The sequence below is a fragment of the Acipenser ruthenus genome, chromosome 36, assembly GCF_902713425.1.
Source record: "Acipenser ruthenus chromosome 36, fAciRut3.2 maternal haplotype, whole genome shotgun sequence".
Taxonomy (NCBI): domain Eukaryota; kingdom Metazoa; phylum Chordata; class Actinopteri; order Acipenseriformes; family Acipenseridae; genus Acipenser; species Acipenser ruthenus.
Genome location: NC_081224.1, coordinates 11,462,992 through 11,481,554, shown reverse-complemented (window position 1 = coordinate 11,481,554; position 18,563 = coordinate 11,462,992). Strand labels below are relative to the sequence as shown.

The 18,563-nt window shown below is 49.0% G+C and overlaps 2 protein-coding genes across 2 annotated transcripts in view; both read right to left on the bottom strand.

Moving 5' to 3' along the window:
- On the bottom strand, positions 1 to 2,947 carry LOC117965605 (6-phosphogluconolactonase-like). Its single transcript, XM_059008178.1, has 6 exons — positions 2,819 to 2,947; positions 1,976 to 2,256; positions 1,264 to 1,371; positions 905 to 1,006; positions 521 to 661; positions 1 to 407 (listed from the first exon to the last, which is right to left on the bottom strand). Exons 2-6 carry the CDS (start codon positions 2,246 to 2,248, stop codon positions 261 to 263), a joined length of 771 nt encoding a protein of 256 aa, XP_058864161.1. The 5' UTR covers positions 2,249 to 2,256; positions 2,819 to 2,947; the 3' UTR covers positions 1 to 260.
- A 2,119-nt stretch (positions 2,948 to 5,066) lies between these two features.
- LOC131706600 (long-chain fatty acid transport protein 1-like) overlaps positions 5,067 to 18,563 on the bottom strand; it is a 16,543-nt gene continuing 3,046 nt past the window's right edge. Inside the window, exons 3-13 of the mRNA XM_059007995.1 lie at positions 16,640 to 17,034; positions 16,014 to 16,178; positions 11,338 to 11,407; positions 11,119 to 11,210; positions 10,897 to 11,006; positions 10,254 to 10,463; positions 9,771 to 9,897; positions 9,387 to 9,524; positions 8,167 to 8,331; positions 7,573 to 7,719; positions 5,067 to 7,450 (exon numbers count right to left, since the gene is read on the bottom strand). Of these exons, the coding sequence (XP_058863978.1) occupies positions 7,293 to 7,450; positions 7,573 to 7,719; positions 8,167 to 8,331; positions 9,387 to 9,524; positions 9,771 to 9,897; positions 10,254 to 10,463; positions 10,897 to 11,006; positions 11,119 to 11,210; positions 11,338 to 11,407; positions 16,014 to 16,178; positions 16,640 to 17,034 (1,777 nt within the window). The 3' untranslated portion in view covers positions 5,067 to 7,292. The remainder of the gene's footprint in view (positions 7,451 to 7,572; positions 7,720 to 8,166; positions 8,332 to 9,386; positions 9,525 to 9,770; positions 9,898 to 10,253; positions 10,464 to 10,896; positions 11,007 to 11,118; positions 11,211 to 11,337; positions 11,408 to 16,013; positions 16,179 to 16,639; positions 17,035 to 18,563) is intronic.

Here is an 18,563-nt window from a genome sequence, read left to right as displayed (position 1 = left end):
TATTCAGTAATGTGTTTATTACAAAATACACACAATATTCTGCACCAGTTTACACTCATTTTGTTCATACTGTATAGCAGACTCTTGTCTTGGTCCTAGTCTATTCAAACTGAATCAGAAATTCAATCTACTAAAACAGACCTTCACATCCACTCGCTCCAAAAAGAATTGGTTTTGAAGGCTCTGGGTTCAACAGCGCCCCCTGCCAGTGGAATGTGAGCAGTGTGCAGCTCTGTATTCGTCACAGTGCCCTCTGCTGGTCACAGTGCTGCAGCGCAAGTTGGTCTCTCCACACTCAGGGTCAGGCTCCCTGCAGCCGACTCGTCCAGGAACCAGAGCAGCTCTCCAGGGGAGGGGAGAACTCGAGCAGCAGGCAGGGCAGGGGCCTCCTTCCCTTCTAGCACTCGCTGTGAGGAGAGAGAGAGGAGAGGGAGAGGGAGAGGGAGAAGGGAGAAGGGAGAGATTATTGTCGATCAGAACCCGTCCAATATTGCACTTTGATGCAGGGTCGGAGTCTCACCTTGAGCACGGCTGCTTTGCTGCCCCCGGTGGTCACGAAGGCGACACAGCGCGCTGCGTTCAGGACTGGCAGAGTCAGGGTGACACGCTGGGGGGGAGGTTTGGGGGAGTCCTTGAGACCAGCCACCAGCTTCTCACTCTCCTGGAGGAAAGAGAAGAGCAGTTCACAGCCCGGACACCAGGGGGAGCTCTTCACAAAGGCATTTCTCTGTGTTTCAGATTCTATTGTGTCGCACGGGCTGCAGTATCACCTATGGGCTTCAGTGCACACCGCAATGCTACTACGCGCTTGGAAATGAATAAAATACCTGTTTGCTATAATATGTGTTTCTTTCAAAACTGTGCACAACCGTGGTGAAATTATTTTGGTGTCCTGCTCTTTTACCTCCAGCAGGGGGTGCTCTGGGAAGAGTGAGCAGGTGTGTCCGTCCGGCCCCATGCCCAACAGCAGCAAATCAAACACCGGGATCTCCTCGCCTGGGAACGCCTACACAAAGACACGGCCAATAGAAGACGAGCAATGTGACGTCATCCTCCAATTGGAAAGCAGCGTTTGGACACGACAGGGGAGAATTCTCTTTCTTTTTGCTGTTATCTACAAATACTTTAAAGTGTGTCAGGGACAAATCTGCATGCAGTCAAAACAAAACAATAACTACTGCTGTTGAAATGACAGCGGACAGGGTTAAGCAGAGCTGTAAGCGTGCAGGTAGCGAGTGGTGGAGCTCAGGGCAGCAGCGTCACCTCTCGGAGTTTCGTGGCGTAATCTTCCGCGGCCTCCTCCACAGGCAGCGAGGGGTTAATTGCCAGCACCTGGCTCTCTCGAACGGAGATCTTCGGCAGCAGGCTGGTCTGAAAGAGAAACGAGGAAGAGTGAAGGGCAAGCATGCAAGTCCACTTCGATGAACTGAATCTCATTCTCGGCTGTTTTAGAGAGGGCTACATGCTTATTCTCACTTTGCAAAGCACTGTCCAACCTCAGAGAATGTTCAGAACACTCGTCAAACAAACGCGCTGTGGACAGGGTCGTGAACTTATAAACCTGCGTGCGACGGCCTCACGCACGCTAAACCCCGTTTCAGAAGCACGTGTGTGGCGCTGGGACCGCAGCAGGGAGCGTCTGAATCTTCTCGTACCTTGTACAGTCCGTCAGGGAGCGTCTGAATCTTCCCGTACCTTGTACAGTCCGTCAGGGAGCATCTGAATGTTCCTGTACCTTGTATAGTCTGTCAGGCAGCGTCTGAATGTTCTCGTACCTTGTACAGTCCGTCAGGGAGCGTCTGAATCTTCCCGTACCTTGTACAGTCCGTCAGGGAGCGTCTGAATCTTCCTGTACCTTGTACAGTCCGTCAGGGAGCGTCTGAATCTTCACATACCTTGTACAGTCCGTCAGGGAGCGTCTGAATCTTCCCGTACCTTGTACAGTCTGTCAGGGAGCGTCTGAATCTTTCCGTACCTTGTAGAGCCCGTAGCTGCTCTCTGGGTCCTGGAAAGGGACCAGTCTCTCGTCACAGAAGCCCAGCAGCCACTTCCTGCAGTCCAGGCCCGGCACAGCAGGCAGGTCCCGGGACAGCATGGAGACCAGGCTCCCTCCAGAGAGACCCAGCGTGAAGCGGGCTCTCTCAGAACCACAGCTCTCCTGCGCCCGCACCGCGATGAACCGGGCCAGCGCCGGACCCAGCTCCGAGGAGGAGGGGAACACGAGCACCCGCTGAGAGGCAGCAGCCATGCCAGGACCTGAGGGGGCACCCGGGAGAAGCGACAGGGAAACAAACTAACAGGTTCATTCTGTGTGTGGTGCTCGAGACAGAAAAGGGTTCATTGATCTCCATTAGGGAGCGTCGCTAAATTATCCTCCTTCTCATAGATACCGTTTTTATCCGTTAGCCTTATATCTGTAGTTATCTAAAACAGTTTATAAACAGCTAGTGCAAGTTTAACATACATTATTTTAAATGGCCAGTCGAAAGTCGAGTTTAATAACTTACATACAAGTCCAAAAATCCGTACTTTATCCCAGGGAGTGTCGCCAAAGGTTTTTATTTGTTTGTGTGTTTGTTTTTTTCTGTGAGTTTCATTAATTCGTCTATATTCTACTCTTAAACGGGATTTATTCAGGCTGCATCAATGCGATTCAGAAACCCGGTGTCGTCTATTCTACATGGATAACAGGTCAGTTTATAACAGTTCAGACGTTTCGTTTTTACAGATGACACACGTGCGCTAGGGTCTCTAATAAAACATATGACGTAGTTCAACTGCCTGTAGAGTTGAGACGCATTTTCCTATTTTTACTAACCTGTGCAACGCTTTCTTTCCGGATCGAAACAGCGGATTATTTCTCCGCACAACGTTTCCTCATCAATGTTGAGAAACCGTGTAATCTGCAGGACCCGGTAGTGCAAAACTGTGCACGAAATAAAGCCCGCCCCCAGCCAGGCACACTGCGAGCCAATCACACGGTCGGATCTGTCAGCACCGCCCACACAGCAACGCCAAAATCATGAATAATTCATATCCGGGCGTGTCATCTCTATATACATTATTCAGCAGGTGCCTCCTTTAGACTTGCATTGTATGACGCAAGAAACCATCCATAATAACTGTAAGCACCGAATTTCATCCATGCCGGCTGACACAAACCCCGCCCACAAAGCATTTGATTGGAGCACGGCTCCTCACTCTTACCCTGTCAGAGCCTCTCAATACGAAGCAGCGTTGCCAGACGTACGATAATTATCGTATTTGTACTATAATTTCAATCCTTGTACGATGTACGATCAATAATGGCAAAAAAGGCCAAACATACGATAATTCAGGCATGTTTAAATTCCTTAAAACTTTTCTCACAGTTGTGCAGATTATGAGCTACGTCACCACGTCTCTGGCTTCAGCAGCACGTGGTGACGTAGGGCAGCAGTGTGGAGTAGTGGTTAGGGCTCTGGACTCTTGACCGGAGGGTCGTGGGTTCAATCCCAGGTGGGGAACACTGCTGCTGTACCCTTGAGCAAGGTACTTTACCTAGATTGCTCCAGTAAAAACCCAACTGTATAAATGGGTAATTGTATGTAAAAATAATGTGATATCTGTATAATGTGAAATAATGTATAATGTGATATGTTGTAACAATTGTAAGTCGCCCTGGATAAGGGCGTCTGCTAAGAAATAAATAATAATAATAATAATAATAATTGTGTACTACTGAGGCTTTTCACGTGACGTCACCGGCTGCTGAGACGCTGGGTGCGTTCACGACATGCAGACTTTCGTCTTTCTGCGCAGAATCTGCACAGAATCGGAGCAAGTAGCCAATGAATTTTCAGAATCTGCGCAGACTTACACTCGCTACCTGGAGGCTGGGCGGTAGAGACGTGTGACGACCAAGCTTAGCACAGTAAAATAACAGCGATTCCGATGTGGAATTGGACAAAATTTAATACTATACAGTTATATTATAATTTAGAAAACGATTGAGTGTCAACAGCCAATCAGCGTCCCCCGCTGGAACGTTGAAGTGAAATCAGGATAAAACTATTAGAAAACCTTTTTTAAAAAAATGTTGTTTAAAGTTTCTATCTTATAATAGCATCTAATAGTCTCGTTATGTTAACTGTAGTAGGCGGGCGTTACCACAAGATTACGTGTGTGTTGTATGTCGTTTCTTTTTATTCATACATGTAAGGGAAGTTGCAATAGAACACAGTTAATCAAAATGTCTTGTGATCAGCGCGGTGTCAAGCAGTTCAGTGCAGTGTTTTTTTGTTCATTTCAGTGTTGGTGATGCAGTTTATCAGGTAATGTGATGTCACATATTAAGGATGGAAAAATAACACATATATTCTTAAAGTTTTACAGTGTACTATAATTTTTCTGAAAATACGATAATTCTGAGGGTCCAATACGATATGTCAACATTTCAGATCTGGCAACGCTGATACGAAGTGCCGCGCCGCTGACGCAACGAGGAGCACGCTAGAGTTCCTTCCTCGTACCTGTCGCGCTGTGTCTATCAGCGCGATGTACAGAACCGCTACAGGTGCTGCTGTAAGCGGAAGTGATCGAGACACACTCAGTTTCCTACAGTCGCGTTTTCCATGGTTATTATTTATGTATTTGGCAGTCATATTAGGTAGTCCAGGATTAGTCACCTGTCCCTGTTCTTCCTGGATCGTCCCGGTTTTGAGGAAGGTGTCCCGGGACATTAAATGTCAATACCATAAACTGAGCAACTCAGATCAATCAGGACACAATATCACTGCAATAGAAGCGCAATATGAATGGGTTATCAGCACTATAGCAGTGAAATTATTACTGTTTTCCATTGGATCAATAGAGGCTTTCTAAAGAGTTTAAACTTTTAACAATACAAAAAATTAGCAAAAAACACGTCAACGTTTAACTGGACTTATCTTTAGTACTGTCCTGTTTTAAGCCTTTTCTTGCAAAAAAAAAAATTTGCACAGTGCATGGACTGCACCACTGAAGTTAACATACGTGCTTTTGTATTGAGATGAATGAAGAAAACCACAAACACAGTCCACACAAACTTACATTAACATTTTAATCAACATGAATTCGTCAGCTAAAAACAGGTAGTTAAAAATTCTGTCAGTTAGAAACTTATTTTAAAATGTGAACGAGAAAAAGAAAACATTCAGTCTCCATGTCTGCCCTGGACTGGAGGGAGCACCCTTTCTCTTAGGGAGTGAGGGAGGGAGCAGTTCAGTCTCCGTGCCTCAAGCCTGCCCTGGACTGGAGGGAGCACCCTTTCTCTTAGGGGGGTGAGGGAGGGAGCAGTTCAGTCTCCGTGCCTCAAGCCTGCCCTGGACTGGAGGGAGCACCCTTTCTCTTAGGGGGTGAGGGAGGGAGCAGTTCAGTCTCCATGCTTCAAGCCTGCCCTGGACTGGAGGGAGCACCCTTTCTCTTAGGGGGTGAGGGAGGGAGCAGTTCAGTCTCCGTGCCTCAAGCCTGCCCTGGACTGGAGGGAGCACCCTTTCTCTCTGCACTGCAGGGAGCACCCTTTCTCTCTACACTGCAGGGAGCACCCTTTCAGTCTCCACGCCTCAAGCTCCTAGTAAATGCAAGGCCACAGCTTCTCCAAGTTTTAGTGTAATTAACGAGCATCTCTGTTTGAGACGCTCTCGTTCACTATAGCAGTTTAACCAGCCCTGCAGATTCAAACCTGGCGCTACACCTCCCAACTCCACAAACCCTTGAACACACGGACCCATCAGTTATACAGTGTGGAAACTCAGATGAAAGAAACTTGAATTTCACACACGTTCTGTATAATACATGGAAGCCCTAAATACTTGTCTGAATGTTGTCGTCAAGGCAACATCCTGACGGTAGCATTTATACCAGGTGTTGCATCAACTAATGTTCCAAAAAATAATATATATAAAAAAACGAGTTAAGAATACAGTATTTAACAGCACTTTCATTTAATCAAGTTAAGATATTTCACTATTCCCTTTTTATACCCGCTAACGCTGGCACATTTTAAAAAGTAAAAATGATACAAAACAACGGATTTGTTCCGGTCGCTTTTCTTTTAAGGTTTAGAATAGTCTCTCCATCAGACGAGACTAGCAATCGAGCGCAATGCTGCCCTCTAGTGGATACTGATAAAAGTGCACATGAGACATTTTAGCATCAGTTGCGTTGCATGTTAGGGTTCAGCGATTATTATTTTTGTGACCGACAGGCAGTCCGTCTGTCAGTTTCTGTTTTAATGACGTTGACATGTACTTCTTTCCTTCTATTAGCCCTCAGGAAGGACAAAGCGACGGCAGTGAAACACGGTCTGTGGGAATATCGACCTATACTTGCTGAAGTACAGCTTACAAAGCCACGTGAGTAACCTGCAGGCGCGGCCATCGCGTCACACAGATCTCACGTGATCCATCAGAAAAGACGCTCCCAGCATGGGGAAGCTGCTATTCATAGAGCATGCTGCTGTGTTTAAACAGCAGCTTGGCCTGGCTCTGGAGTATCACAGGCATCTTATCCAATGTCGTCTTCTTGTTTAGAATCACTGTGCGTGTGTTTGGGAGGCAGTGTGGTCCAGTGGTTAAAGTCCAGCGCTTGTAACCAGAAGGTCACTGGTTCAAATCCCACCTCTGCCACTGACTATCTCACTGTGTGACCCTGAGCAAGTCACTTCACATGAATTTTTGGATGTATAGGAATTGTTTTCTTCAGTGTTATTTTATTGAGTTTGGTCTCCTAGGTCTCTCTGTATCAGTGCTGCACTATTGAGATATACCTGTGCTGGCCCTGCCTGTGGACACACAGTGAATACACTAACAGACTGAACTAAACCAGCCTGCCCCCTTGTGGATGTGAGAAGGTTGTATTTCTTCCACCAGGGGGCAGTGTTGCAGGGGGGGCACATGCTAACGGTTACACTCTGGTGTGCCTGCTGTACTCAGAGAGAAGACGCGTTTGCGAGCTCTATAGAGGACGCAGGGGAGCGTTAAACTTCAGGGATGAACGACAAACACAAAACGCCACACAGTGACTCTAAACAACATGACCCATGCATGGCTTAAGACTGCTGTGTTACTCCATGAATACAGTGAATTGCACTTGAGATTTCAATCTGCTCGCAGACATGGCGTTGCAGGGGACAGTATTTGGCACGTATCGATGTGAAAGCAGGCTGGTGTCAGGGGACACTATTTGCCAGGGGTCAGATTCTGGCTGCAGTGTGGCGCAGTGCCCCTGTCTGTCTGTCTGTCTGTCTGTCTGTCTGTCTGTCTGTCTGTCTCTCACACAGACACACGCCCCTCCAGTATGGCTCTGTGCAGACCCTCATCCAGGGGATCATAGCGTCCCGCCCGCGAGTTCAGGAAGTAGATCTGGTCGGGGGAGTGGCGGGGGTCGAACCCCTCCCTCTGTAAACGCGTCTTCTGGATCTTGAAAGTGCCTGGGGGGGGCAGCACAGAGAGGGGGGGTCACGTAATCAGTGCGGGACACATTGAAATGAACACACAGTCAGAGAGCCCGCGGGCCTGAGAGAGGCAGGGCGCTGCGGCCCGCTGCCCCTACCTGTGGTGGCCACCTCGGGGGAGATCCTCAGGAAGACGGGCCGGGCGTACGGGGGCAGAACCTTCTGGATCTCTGTGTAGAACTGAGCCGGGTCAAAGAGGCCGTCCTGCACTGCAATAGAGACCATGCCTGCCTTCCCCTCAACACCTAGAGAAGAGATCAATACAGAGATATAGAGAGAGAGACACACCTTCAACACCTAGAGAAGAGATCCATACAGAGAAAGAGACACACACACACCTTCAACACCTAGAGAAGAGATCCATACAGAGATATAGAGAGAGAGACACACCTTCAACACCTAGAGAAGAGATCCATACAGAGATATAGAGAGAGACACACACCTTCAACACCTAAAGAGATCAATACAGAGATAGAGAGACACACACACACACAAATAATATCAAAGCACTGAATAAAATGACCTCCCATGGTAGCGCACTGATCACAAGACCCAGATAACCAGCTTGACTGATCCTGCAGGCTGGTTCAGGATGCTGCAGTCAATATCAAACCTGACTTCAGATTCATTTTCATCCGACAGCGCTGGCCACACATTTCCACGCGAGTTCACTCCACAGGGTGATGCTGTACCTGGCACAGGGACCCCGTACACGGCCACGTCGGCCTGGTTGAGCAGGGAGCTCAGGGTCCCCTCCACCTCTGTGGTGGAGACGTTCTCCCCTCGCCAGCGGAACGTGTCCCCACTGCGGTCCCGGAAATACATGTAGCCCAGCTCGTCCATCACCAGCACGTCTCCTGAGAGAGAGAGAGAGAGAGAGAGAGAGAGAGAGAGAGAGAGAGAGAGAGAGAGAGTGAGAGACAGAGAGAGAGAGAGAGAGACACAGAGAGAGAGAGACAGAGAGAGAGAGAGACACAGAGAGAGAGAGCGAGAGAGAGAGAGAGAGTGAGAGACAGAGAGAGAGAGAGAGACACAGAGAGAGAGACAGATGGAGAGAGAGAGAGACAGAGAGAGACAGAGAGAGAGAGGGGGAGGGAGAGGGAGGGAGAGAGAGAGAAAGAAAGAGAGAGAGGGAGAAAGAGAGAGACAGGCAGACAGAGACAGGGAGGGAGACAGACAGACAGAGAGAAAGACAGAGAGAGAGAGACAGAGACAGGTATTTCTATTAAAATTGGCTTCAAATGAAAGCAGTGAATAATCACAACAATTATTATGTCTCTAAAATATCAATTCCAATTCCTTCAAAGGGATTAGAAATGGAACTGGAATTGATTTTAAAAGGAATTGGAATTGGAATTGATTTTAAAAGGAATTGGAATTGGAATTGATTTTAAAAGGAATTGGAATTGGAATTGATTTTAAAAGGAATTGGAATTGGAATTGATTTTAAAAGGAATTGGAATTGGTTTTAAAAGGAATTGGAATTGGAATTGATTTTTAAAAGGAATTGGAATTGGAATTGATTTTAAAAGGAATTGGAATTGGAATTGGTTTTAAAAGGAATTGGAATTGGAATTGATTTTTAAAAGGAATTGGAATTGGAATTGATTTTAAAAGGAATTGGAATTGGTACTGGAATTGATTTTAAAAGGAATTCGAATTGCAATTGGAATTGATTTTAAAAGGAATTGGAATTGGAATTTGAATTGATTTTAAAAGGAATTGGAATTGATTTTTAAAAGGAATTGGAATTGGAATTGATTTTAAAAGGAATTGGAATTGATTTTAAAAGGAATTGGAATTGGAATTGATTTTTAAAAGGAATTGGAATTGGAATTGATTTTTAAAAGGAATTGCAATTGGAATTGCTGCAGGCCTGTCCTGGGGGTTTGCAGAAGGACAGAGTGCTGACCTGAGAGGTAGGCTGTGTCTCCCTGTTTAAACACGTTGTTTCCGATCTTCTTGCTGGTCGCTGCCTCGCTGGCGTAGCCGTCGAACCTGCGCAGGGGGTCCTGCTGATTGATCCGACCCACCAGCAACCCGGGCTCTCCTGCAGACACGCAGAGAGAGAGACCGTCACACAGAGAGACACACAGAGAGACATGCAGAGAGACACCTTCACACAGAGAGAGACCATCACACACACAGAGACACGTAGAGAGACCGTCACACAGAGAGACACGCAGAGACACCATCACACACAGAGAGACACGCAGAGACACACAGAGAGACACGCAGACACAGAGAGACACACAAAGAGACCATCACACACAGAGAGAAGCACAGACACGCTCACCAGGTGTGCAGGGCACGCACAGCCCGTCCTGGCCTCTGATCAGCTCCATGGTTTCCTCGTTCACCTTGACCAGTCGGATGGGGTAGACATTGGGCAGGATCATGCTGTTGAAGCCACACGATCCCACCTGAGTCAAAAACACAGCACTGTCCACAGCCGAGTCAAAAACACAGCACTGTCCACAGCCGAGTCAAAAACACAGCACTGTCCACCCAGTCAAAAACACAGCACTGTCCACCCAGAGTCAAAAACACAGCACTGTCCACAGCCGAGTCAAAAACACAGCACTGTCCACCCAGTCAAAAACACAGCACTGTCCACCCAGTCAAAAACACAGCACTGTCCACCCAGAGTCAAAAACACAGCACTGTCCACAGCCAAGTCAAAAACACAGCACTGTCCATGCGCTGAGACAGCGGCTCACTGCCTGAACTCTGCTCAGGACACGTACTCACTGCAGAGAGAGGGAGGGGGGGGACTCACCTTGCCGTCCATGTTGGCGATGCTGCAGTTACACTCTGTGGCCCCGTAGAACTCCCCCACTTGCTTGATGCTGAATCTCTGAGTGAAGGCCTCCCACACGCTGGGCCTCAGCCCGTTCCCCACGGCCAGCCTCACGCGGTGTCTGCTCTCCGGGGCTCGGCGCGGCTGGCTCAGCAGGTAGCGGCAGATCTCACCGATGTACTGCACCACCTGCAGCCACCACCAGGGGGCAGCACAGACAAGCTGGGGTTTATCCCTTAGGCAAACGTTTCTGTGATGCCACCCCTTTGAACGGATTCATTTTCCAATTCAACTGAAAACTGTGGAAAAGGGAAAGAGAGAGAGAGAGAGAGAGAGAGAGAGAGGAGAGGGGGCAGAGAAGGAGAGAGAGAGAAGAGGGAGGGAGAGAGAGGAGAGGGGGCAGAGAAGGGGAGAGAGAGAGCGAGAGAAGAGGGGGCAGAGAAGGAGAGAGAGGGAGGGAGAGCGAGAGGGAGAAAAAGAGAGGGAGAGAGTGAGGGAGAGAGGGAGGGAGGGAGTGAGGGAGAGAGGGAGGGAGGGAGTGAGGGAGGGAGTGAGGGAGGGAGGGAGGCAAGAGGGGGCAGACAGAGAGAGAGAGAGAGAGAGAGGCAGCGGTGATACTCACAGTGCAGTCGTATTTGATGCAGTCCTCCCAGAATTTGCTGGCTGAGAATTTCTTTTTGATGACGACAGTGAGACCGTTGATCAGACACTGCCCCACTCCCATGATGTTCCCTGAGAGGCAGAGGAGACAGGGAGAGCAGCCGGTGTCAGAGAAGTGACCAGAGAAGCGCACCGAGACCAACAGCATGGCTTAGAAAGGCAGGCAGGCAGGCAGGCAGGGTACCTGCGGAGTGGTAGAGAGGGAGGCAGTCGTACAGCACATCATCAGGGCGCATTCCAAAGGCGTGGTACCCGAAGGCAGCGATGCGGTAATACCTGCGGGACGAGGGGGGCACAGACAGCAGCACGCTTTAGGATTGGGAGCATTGCAAAGTCACAGAGCTGCATTACGCGGACGCGTGTCTCTGCACTCACAGCCAGGACAGCGCAGGCTGTGACTCACCTGCTCTGCACGACGATGGCTGCTTTGGGCAGGCCGGTGGTACCAGACGTGTAGATGTAAAAGAGGCGATCTGGAAGAGAGGGGGAAGAGTGAGAGAGAGGGAGGGAGAGGGAGAGAGGGAGAGAGGGGGGAGAGCGAGAGAGAGAGAGGGAAGAGAGAGGGAGAGAGGGGGGAGAGCGAGAGGGAGGGAGACAGGGAGAGGGAAGAGAGAGAGGGAGGGAGGGAGATAGAGGGGAGAGGATGAGAGGGAGAGAGCAAGAGAGAGGGGGAGGGAGAGAGGGAGCAAGAGAGAGAGGGAGGGAGATAGAGGGGGAGATAGAGGGAGAGAGGTAGGGAGATAGAGGGAGAGGGAGAGAGAGAGACAGAGGGAGAGGGACAGGGGGAGAGGGAGAGAGAGGGGGAGAGAGCGAGAGGGGGAAGGGAGCGAGGGGGAGGGAGAAGGAGAGAGGGGGAGGGAGATAGAGGGAGAGGATGAGAGGGAGAGGGAGAGAGCGAGAGAGAGGGGGAGGGAGATAGAGGAGGAGGGAGAGAGAGCGAAAGGAGGGAGGAGAGAGTGAGAAGGGGAGGGATACAGGAAGAGAAAGAGGGAGAGGGAGGGAGGGAGAGGGTAAGTTTCTGCTTCCCCTGGTCAAACATTCATATCAGAAGTGGAAAATACACTTTGCCTGGTTATTGATTCTGCTTACAAATGGTTGGTGATATTTTTTTGTTTTACTGATGTGGTTCTTTGTGAGGTGTCGTGGAATACAAGCAGGGAAACGTGCTGATTGGCTGAAAAGACCCTCGGCAGTCTAGAATCACAAACGCCCCTTCAACATTTCTACTGGGAAAGAATTTGGTACTTTGAAATTGTTAAGTAAGACCGTTGCTTTGTGCAGAGTCTTCCAGCACTGTGTCCCAGTATGAGTGATCCAGTGTGTACGCCTAGACTGTCACATGAGAGTGATCCATCTGAAACCTAAGAGACTCTTATATAAGCAAGAGATCGATTACAAAGCACAAGCCAAACTGGACTTCCGCAACACTCAATGGAAAACAGCACTAGAAGAATCTTCTTATTGAAACGCACTGCGCTGCTCCTTTAAATCATTCGAGACACACAGGGACAGACCACGCTTAACTGGGCAGTGACTGGGCACCGAGAAGTGGGGTGATTGAGCCAGTGTGCCAGGCCTGTGTGAGAGAGAGAGAGAGAGAGAGAGAGAGAGACAGAGAGTGTGTGTGTGTGCGTGCATGTGAGCGTGTGTGTGTGTGTGGTTAGGACAGGCACTCGTGTGCTGGCACTGTGGGACAGCATGACTGTGATGAAACTGGGGAAAAGGTCAAACTGAGGTACATGAACCAACCAGAGCTGTCCACAACGCTGCCCGACCAAAAACCTTCCCAAACAATTCACAAGAAGCACTTTGGTTTTTGGTAAGTTTCGCTGCTTTGCTCCTCCAGTGAAGCCAGTTTGCAATGTTGAAGTGTTTAGTGATGAGCGCACATCAAGTGTGCAGAGCATTTCTCACGCACGCTGGGCCGTGTCTGCTCTGTCACACTAACAGAAAGTCAGAAGAATGAGTTACAACAGTTACTGACAGTACAGATCAACGGTCTCGAGAGGGTTTAACCCATGAAGTGCCTCTCTCCTCATTCAGGACAGGATGCTTTGTCATTATTTCGGAGTGTCTTTAACTGGCCTCTCCCTGCTATTTAAATGTTCTCTTTAACTATATTCACTGAAATCTCACTGGACTCTCCTCCAACACATGCCATGTCACACTTGTAAAAGATTTCAGCGTTTGAGAACGGAAGCACACTGAATTAGAATGCATCACATTCCAGAAAGACAGTTTGGGTTTTGATTTCCTCAAAGAGAAACGTATTTGGTACTTGAAGGCGCTGAGCGTTAGTTTTTTTGGTTTTTTTTGTGAAAGCTACTACCCTCCAACAGAATGAGTTTCCGTAGCAACCTGGAGTATCCCAATATTCCGGGGTGATTTCGCTCTTCAGTTCACAGTAACAAGGCTAATTATAGGAGCTGAATCAGTGGCAGTGTGTAGGGTTGCTGTTCTCAGTCTGTCAAAGTGTGACTGTGTGGGTGAGAGGGGGGGGGGAACTAGGGGAAAGGTTACATTCCGAGCGAGTGCCTGTCAGTTTGTGGAGAGAGAGAGAGAGAGAGAGAGAGAGAGAGAGAGAGAGAGAGAGAGAGAACTCTCTCCACACAGGAAGATGTGGTTCTCTCTAGATTGTATACAAATATTTGGACCCTTTCAGATACTGTGTGAATATCCTGAGATCTTGAGGAGGCTTCACCCTCAAAATCAGGGCCTCTAGTGTTTGTAAAAGTTGCTCCAGAAATGGAAAGAACAGAAAACATGTAAACATTGATAAGTCTGATCACACACAGCTCTGCCCTCCACGGCACTCTCAAACTCAACCCCAGTCTGATGTATAACCATGGTGCTGTCCCACCTGCACGTTCTGTCCTGTGTGGGGGTGCACGGCACTCTCAAACTCAACCCCAGTCTGATGTATAACCATGGTGCTGTCCCACCTACACGTTCTGTCCTGTGTGGGGGTGCACAGCACTCTCAAACTCAACCCCAGTCTGATGTATAACCATGGTGCTGTCCCACCTGCACGTTCTGTCCTGTGTGGGGGTGCACGGCACTCTCAAACTCAACCCCAGTCTGATGTATAACCATGGTGCTGTCCCACCTACACGTTCTGTCCTGTGTGGGGGTGCACAGCACTCTCAAACTCAACCCTAGTCTGATGTATAACCATGGTGCTGTCCCACCTACACGTTCTGTCCTGTGTGGGGGTGCACGGCACTCTCAAACTCAACCCTAGTCTGATGTATAACCATGGTGCTGTCCCACCTACATGTTCTGTCCTGTGTGGGGGTGCACGGCACTCTCAAACTCAACCCCAGTCTGATGTATAACCATGGTGCTGTCCCACCTGCACGTTCTGTCCTGTGTGGGGGTGCACGGCACTCTCAAACTCAACCCCAGTCTGATGTATAACCATGGTGCTGTCCCACCTGCACGTTCTGTTCTGTGTGGGGGTGCACGGCACTCTCAAACTCAACCCCAGTCTGATGTATAACCATGGTGCTGTCCCACCTACATGTTCTGTCCTGTGTGGGGGTGCACGGCACTCTCAAACTCAACCCCAGTCTGATGTATAACCATGGTGCTGTCCCACCTGCACGTTCTGTCCTGTGTGGGGGTGCACGGCACTCTCAAACTCAACCCCAGTCTGATGTATAACCATGGTGCTGTCCCACCTGCACGTTCTGTTCTGTGTGGGGGTGCACGGCACTCTCAAACTCAACCCCAGTCTGATGTATAACCATGGTGCTGTCCCACCTACACGTTCTGTCCTGTGTGGGGGTGCACAGCACTCTCAAACTCAACCCCAGTCTGATGTATAACCATGGTGCTGTCCCACCAATTCTTAGTGTTTCTGCGCTTGCTTCATTAACACCATCAGAATATTCTACCAAGCCTTTTTTAATTTTTTTATTTTCATTTTCAGAAATTTGAAAACAGTTTGTGTGAACGCTACAGAGTTTGAGAAGTTACCAAAACTTTGAAAATTATAAAATAGATCCTTACAGCCCTGGCCAACAGTGCTGCATCACCCTCTAGAACAAACTCAGTGTGCTTCATGAAGTGGAACAAAACCTGCTGAATGATGTGACCGTAACATATTGAATTACACACCGCTTTGGAGTTTCCCACATCATAAAAAAAAAAACTGACAAAAAACTGAAAAATGTGACATTTCGAATTCTAACATGACTACTAGACTATTATTCTGGCTTCCAGTAGACTTTTGCGATCTAAATTAAGTTCAGATCATGTTTTCTTGTTGTTTTATAAATTAAGTGTCAATCCTATAATTGTTTGGGGCAGAGCTGCAGATAGGAAATGTAGCAACAGGATGCCATGCTGCACACAATGACTGAAGAGGGAATGAGGGCAGCAGAGTGTGGTAGTGAGACAACCAGGGTGTGTGTGTGTGTGTGTGTGTGTGTGTGTGTACAGTGTAGTGAAGGGTTCTCTGTCACACTGTGTGTGTGTGTGTGTGTGTGTGTGTGTGTGTGTGTGTGTGTGTAGGGTAGTGTAGTGAAGGGCTCTCTGGCACACTGTGTGTGTGTGTGTGTGTGTGTGTGTGTGTAGGGTAGTGTAGTGAAGGGTTCTCTGGCAGACTGTGTGTGTGTGTGTGTGTGTGTGTGTGTAGGGTAGTGTAGTGCAGTGCAGTGCTCTCTGGCACGCTGTGTGTGTGTAGTGCAGTGCAGTGCAGTGCAGTGTAGTGCAGTGCTCTCTGGCACGCTGTGTGTGTGTAGTGCAGTGCAGTGCAGTGCAGTGTAGTGCAGTGCAGTGCTCTCTGGCACGCTGTGTGTGTAGTGCAGTGTAGTGTAGTGTAGTGTAGTGCAGTGCAGTGCAGTGCTCTCTGGCACGCTGTGTGTGTAGTGCAGTGCAGTGCAGTGTAGTGTAGTGCAGTGCTCTCTGGCACGCTGTGTGTGTGTGTGTGTGTGTGTGTGTAGTGCAGTGTAGTGCAGTGCAGTGCTCTCTGGCACGCTGTGTGTGTGTAGTGCAGTGCAGTGCAGTGTAGTGTAGTGTAGTGCAGTGTAGTGCAGTGCAGTGCTCTCTGGCACGCTGCGTGTTTGCTGCACTCACCGTTGAAGCCCTTGCTGTGTGTGACTGGGGGAGGCAGTTTGGAAGCCGAGGCCAGCAGAGGATCCAGGGGCTTCGCTCCGATCTGAAGCACTCGATCAGGGCTGACATCACCAGTGCAGAGGCACAGCATGTCTTTACTGAGGGAGTCTCTCACCTCCCACATCGCTGACACAGAGACAGAGAGAGGAGAGAGCCAGTGAGGGTGAGGGAGAGGGAGAGAGAGAGAGAGGAGATACAGAGAGAGTCTGAGATTGCTACTAGTGATCCACTTACCTCCCACACTGCAGAGAGAGAGGGAGAGTGTCTAACAGATACAATACAGAATACATGCCAAAGAAACCACAGCAAACGAATCAGCTCAAATATTCACTTTGACTGCGACTTAACTGGCAGCTTTCCTCTCACACACTCGTTCTTTTTCTCTGAATGCTTTTCACTTGTAGAGTTTTTAATATAAAGCCAGAGCACTGTTTCTCACACACAAGGACTGTTTTTCCAAGGAATTTCAGTGTTAAAAATGGTTATTTCAATAGAAGCAGAAATATTTTCAATTCAATATCAATTATACTGCCGAAACTAGGATAAAGGGATAAAGACAGACAGACAGACAGACAGACTCCACTCACCCTCTGCTAGCTCCGCCCCAAAGATGACAGCCCGGGCCCCGGACACGCCCACGCAGTGCAGCAGCGAATCCCGTCGCAGGTTGAAGTTGATGAGGGCGGCCTCCACGCCCACCTTGGCCATGCCCAGCCACAGAGCCACGAAGAGGGGCCGGCTCTCCATGAACACAGCCACCACGGCCCCCGGAGCCAGTCCCAGGGACAGCACAAGCTGGGCCACCCCGTTGGACATCTCGTCCAGCTGGGAGAAGCTCCACACCTCCCCGGTGCCCTCCTGGATCAGGGCGGGCTTGTCCGGGTGCCTGCGGGCCGTGGCGCTGAAGATGGAGGGGATGGTGCTGCCGGCCCGGAGGTGTCTGTAGAGGCAGAACTTGACTCGGAGGAGCACGTACAGACCACTGCGGAGGAAAACAGCAAAGGCTGGAGAGGTTACATATCTGTTGGTGGTTATTACAATGGTGCTTATTATAACTGGGGGTGTAATGTAATAATCCTTGTGTGTGTGTGTGTTTGTACTCGCATGACGTCTCTCTTGGTTGTGTTACAGTAACGCTGGTGCAGTGCAGTGTGTTCCTGTGTGTGTGTGTGTGTGTGTGTTTGTACTCACATGACGTCTCTCTTGGTTGTGTTACAGTAACGCTGGTGCAGTGCAGTGTGTTCCTGTGTGTGTGTGTGTGTGTGTGTGTGTTTGTACTCACATGACGTCTCTCTTGGTTGTGTTTCAGTAACGCTGGTGCAGTGTGTTCCTGTGTGTGTGTGTGTGTGTGTTTGTACTCACATGACGTCTCTCTTGGTTGTGTTTCAGTAACGCTGGTGCAGTGCAGTGTGTTCCTGTGTGTGTGTGTGTGTGTTTGTACTCACATGACGTCTCTCTTGGTTGTGTTACAGTAACGCTGGTGCAGTGCAGTGTGTTCCTGTGTGTGTGTGTGTGTGTTTGTACTCGCATGACGTCTCTCTTGGTTGTGTTACAGTAACGCTGGTGCAGTGCAGTGTGTTCCTGTGTGTGTGTGTGTGTGTGTGTGTGTTTGTACTCACATGACGTCTCTCTTGGTTGTGTTTCAGTAACGCTGGTGCAGTGTGTTCCTGTGTGTGTGTGTGTGTGTGTTTGTACTCACATGACGTCTCTCTTGGTTGTGTTTCAGTAACGCTGGTGCAGTGCAGTGTGTTCCTGTGTGTGTGTGTGTGTGTGTGTGTGTTTGTACTCACATGACGTCTCTCTTGGTTGTGTTTCAGTAACGCTGGTGCAGTGCAGTGTGTTCCTGTGTGTGTGTGTGTGTTTGTACTCACATGACGTCTCTCTTGGTTGTGTTTCAGTAACGCTGGTGCAGTGTGTTCCTGTGTGTGTGTGTGTGTGTGTTTGTACTCGCATGACGTCTCTCTTGGTTGTGTTTCAGTAACGCTGGTGCAGTGCAGTGTGTTCCTGTGTGTGTGTGTGTGTGTTTGTACTCGCATGACGTCTCTCTTGGTTGTGTTACAGTAACGCTGGTGCAGTGCAGTGTGTTCCTGTGTGTGTGTGTGTGTGTGTTTGTACTCACATGACGTCTCTCTTGGTTGTGTTTCAGTAACGCTGGTGCAGTACAGTGTGTTCCTGTGTGTGTGTGTGTGTGTGTGTGTGTTTGTACTCACATGACGTCTCTCTTGGTTGTGTTTCAGTAACGCTGGTGCAGTGTGTTCCTGTGTGTGTGTGTGTGTGTTTGTACTCACATGACGTCTCTCTTGGTTGTGTTTCAGTAACGCTGGTGCAGTGCAGTGTGTTCCTGTGTGTGTGTGTGTGTGTGTGTGTTTGTACTCACATGACGTCTCTCTTGGTTGTGTTTCAGTAACGCTGGTGCAGTGCAGTGTGTTCCTGTGTGTGTGTGTGTGTGTGTTTGTACTCACATGACGTCTCTCTTGGTTGTGTTTCAGTAACGCTGGTGCAGTGCAGTGT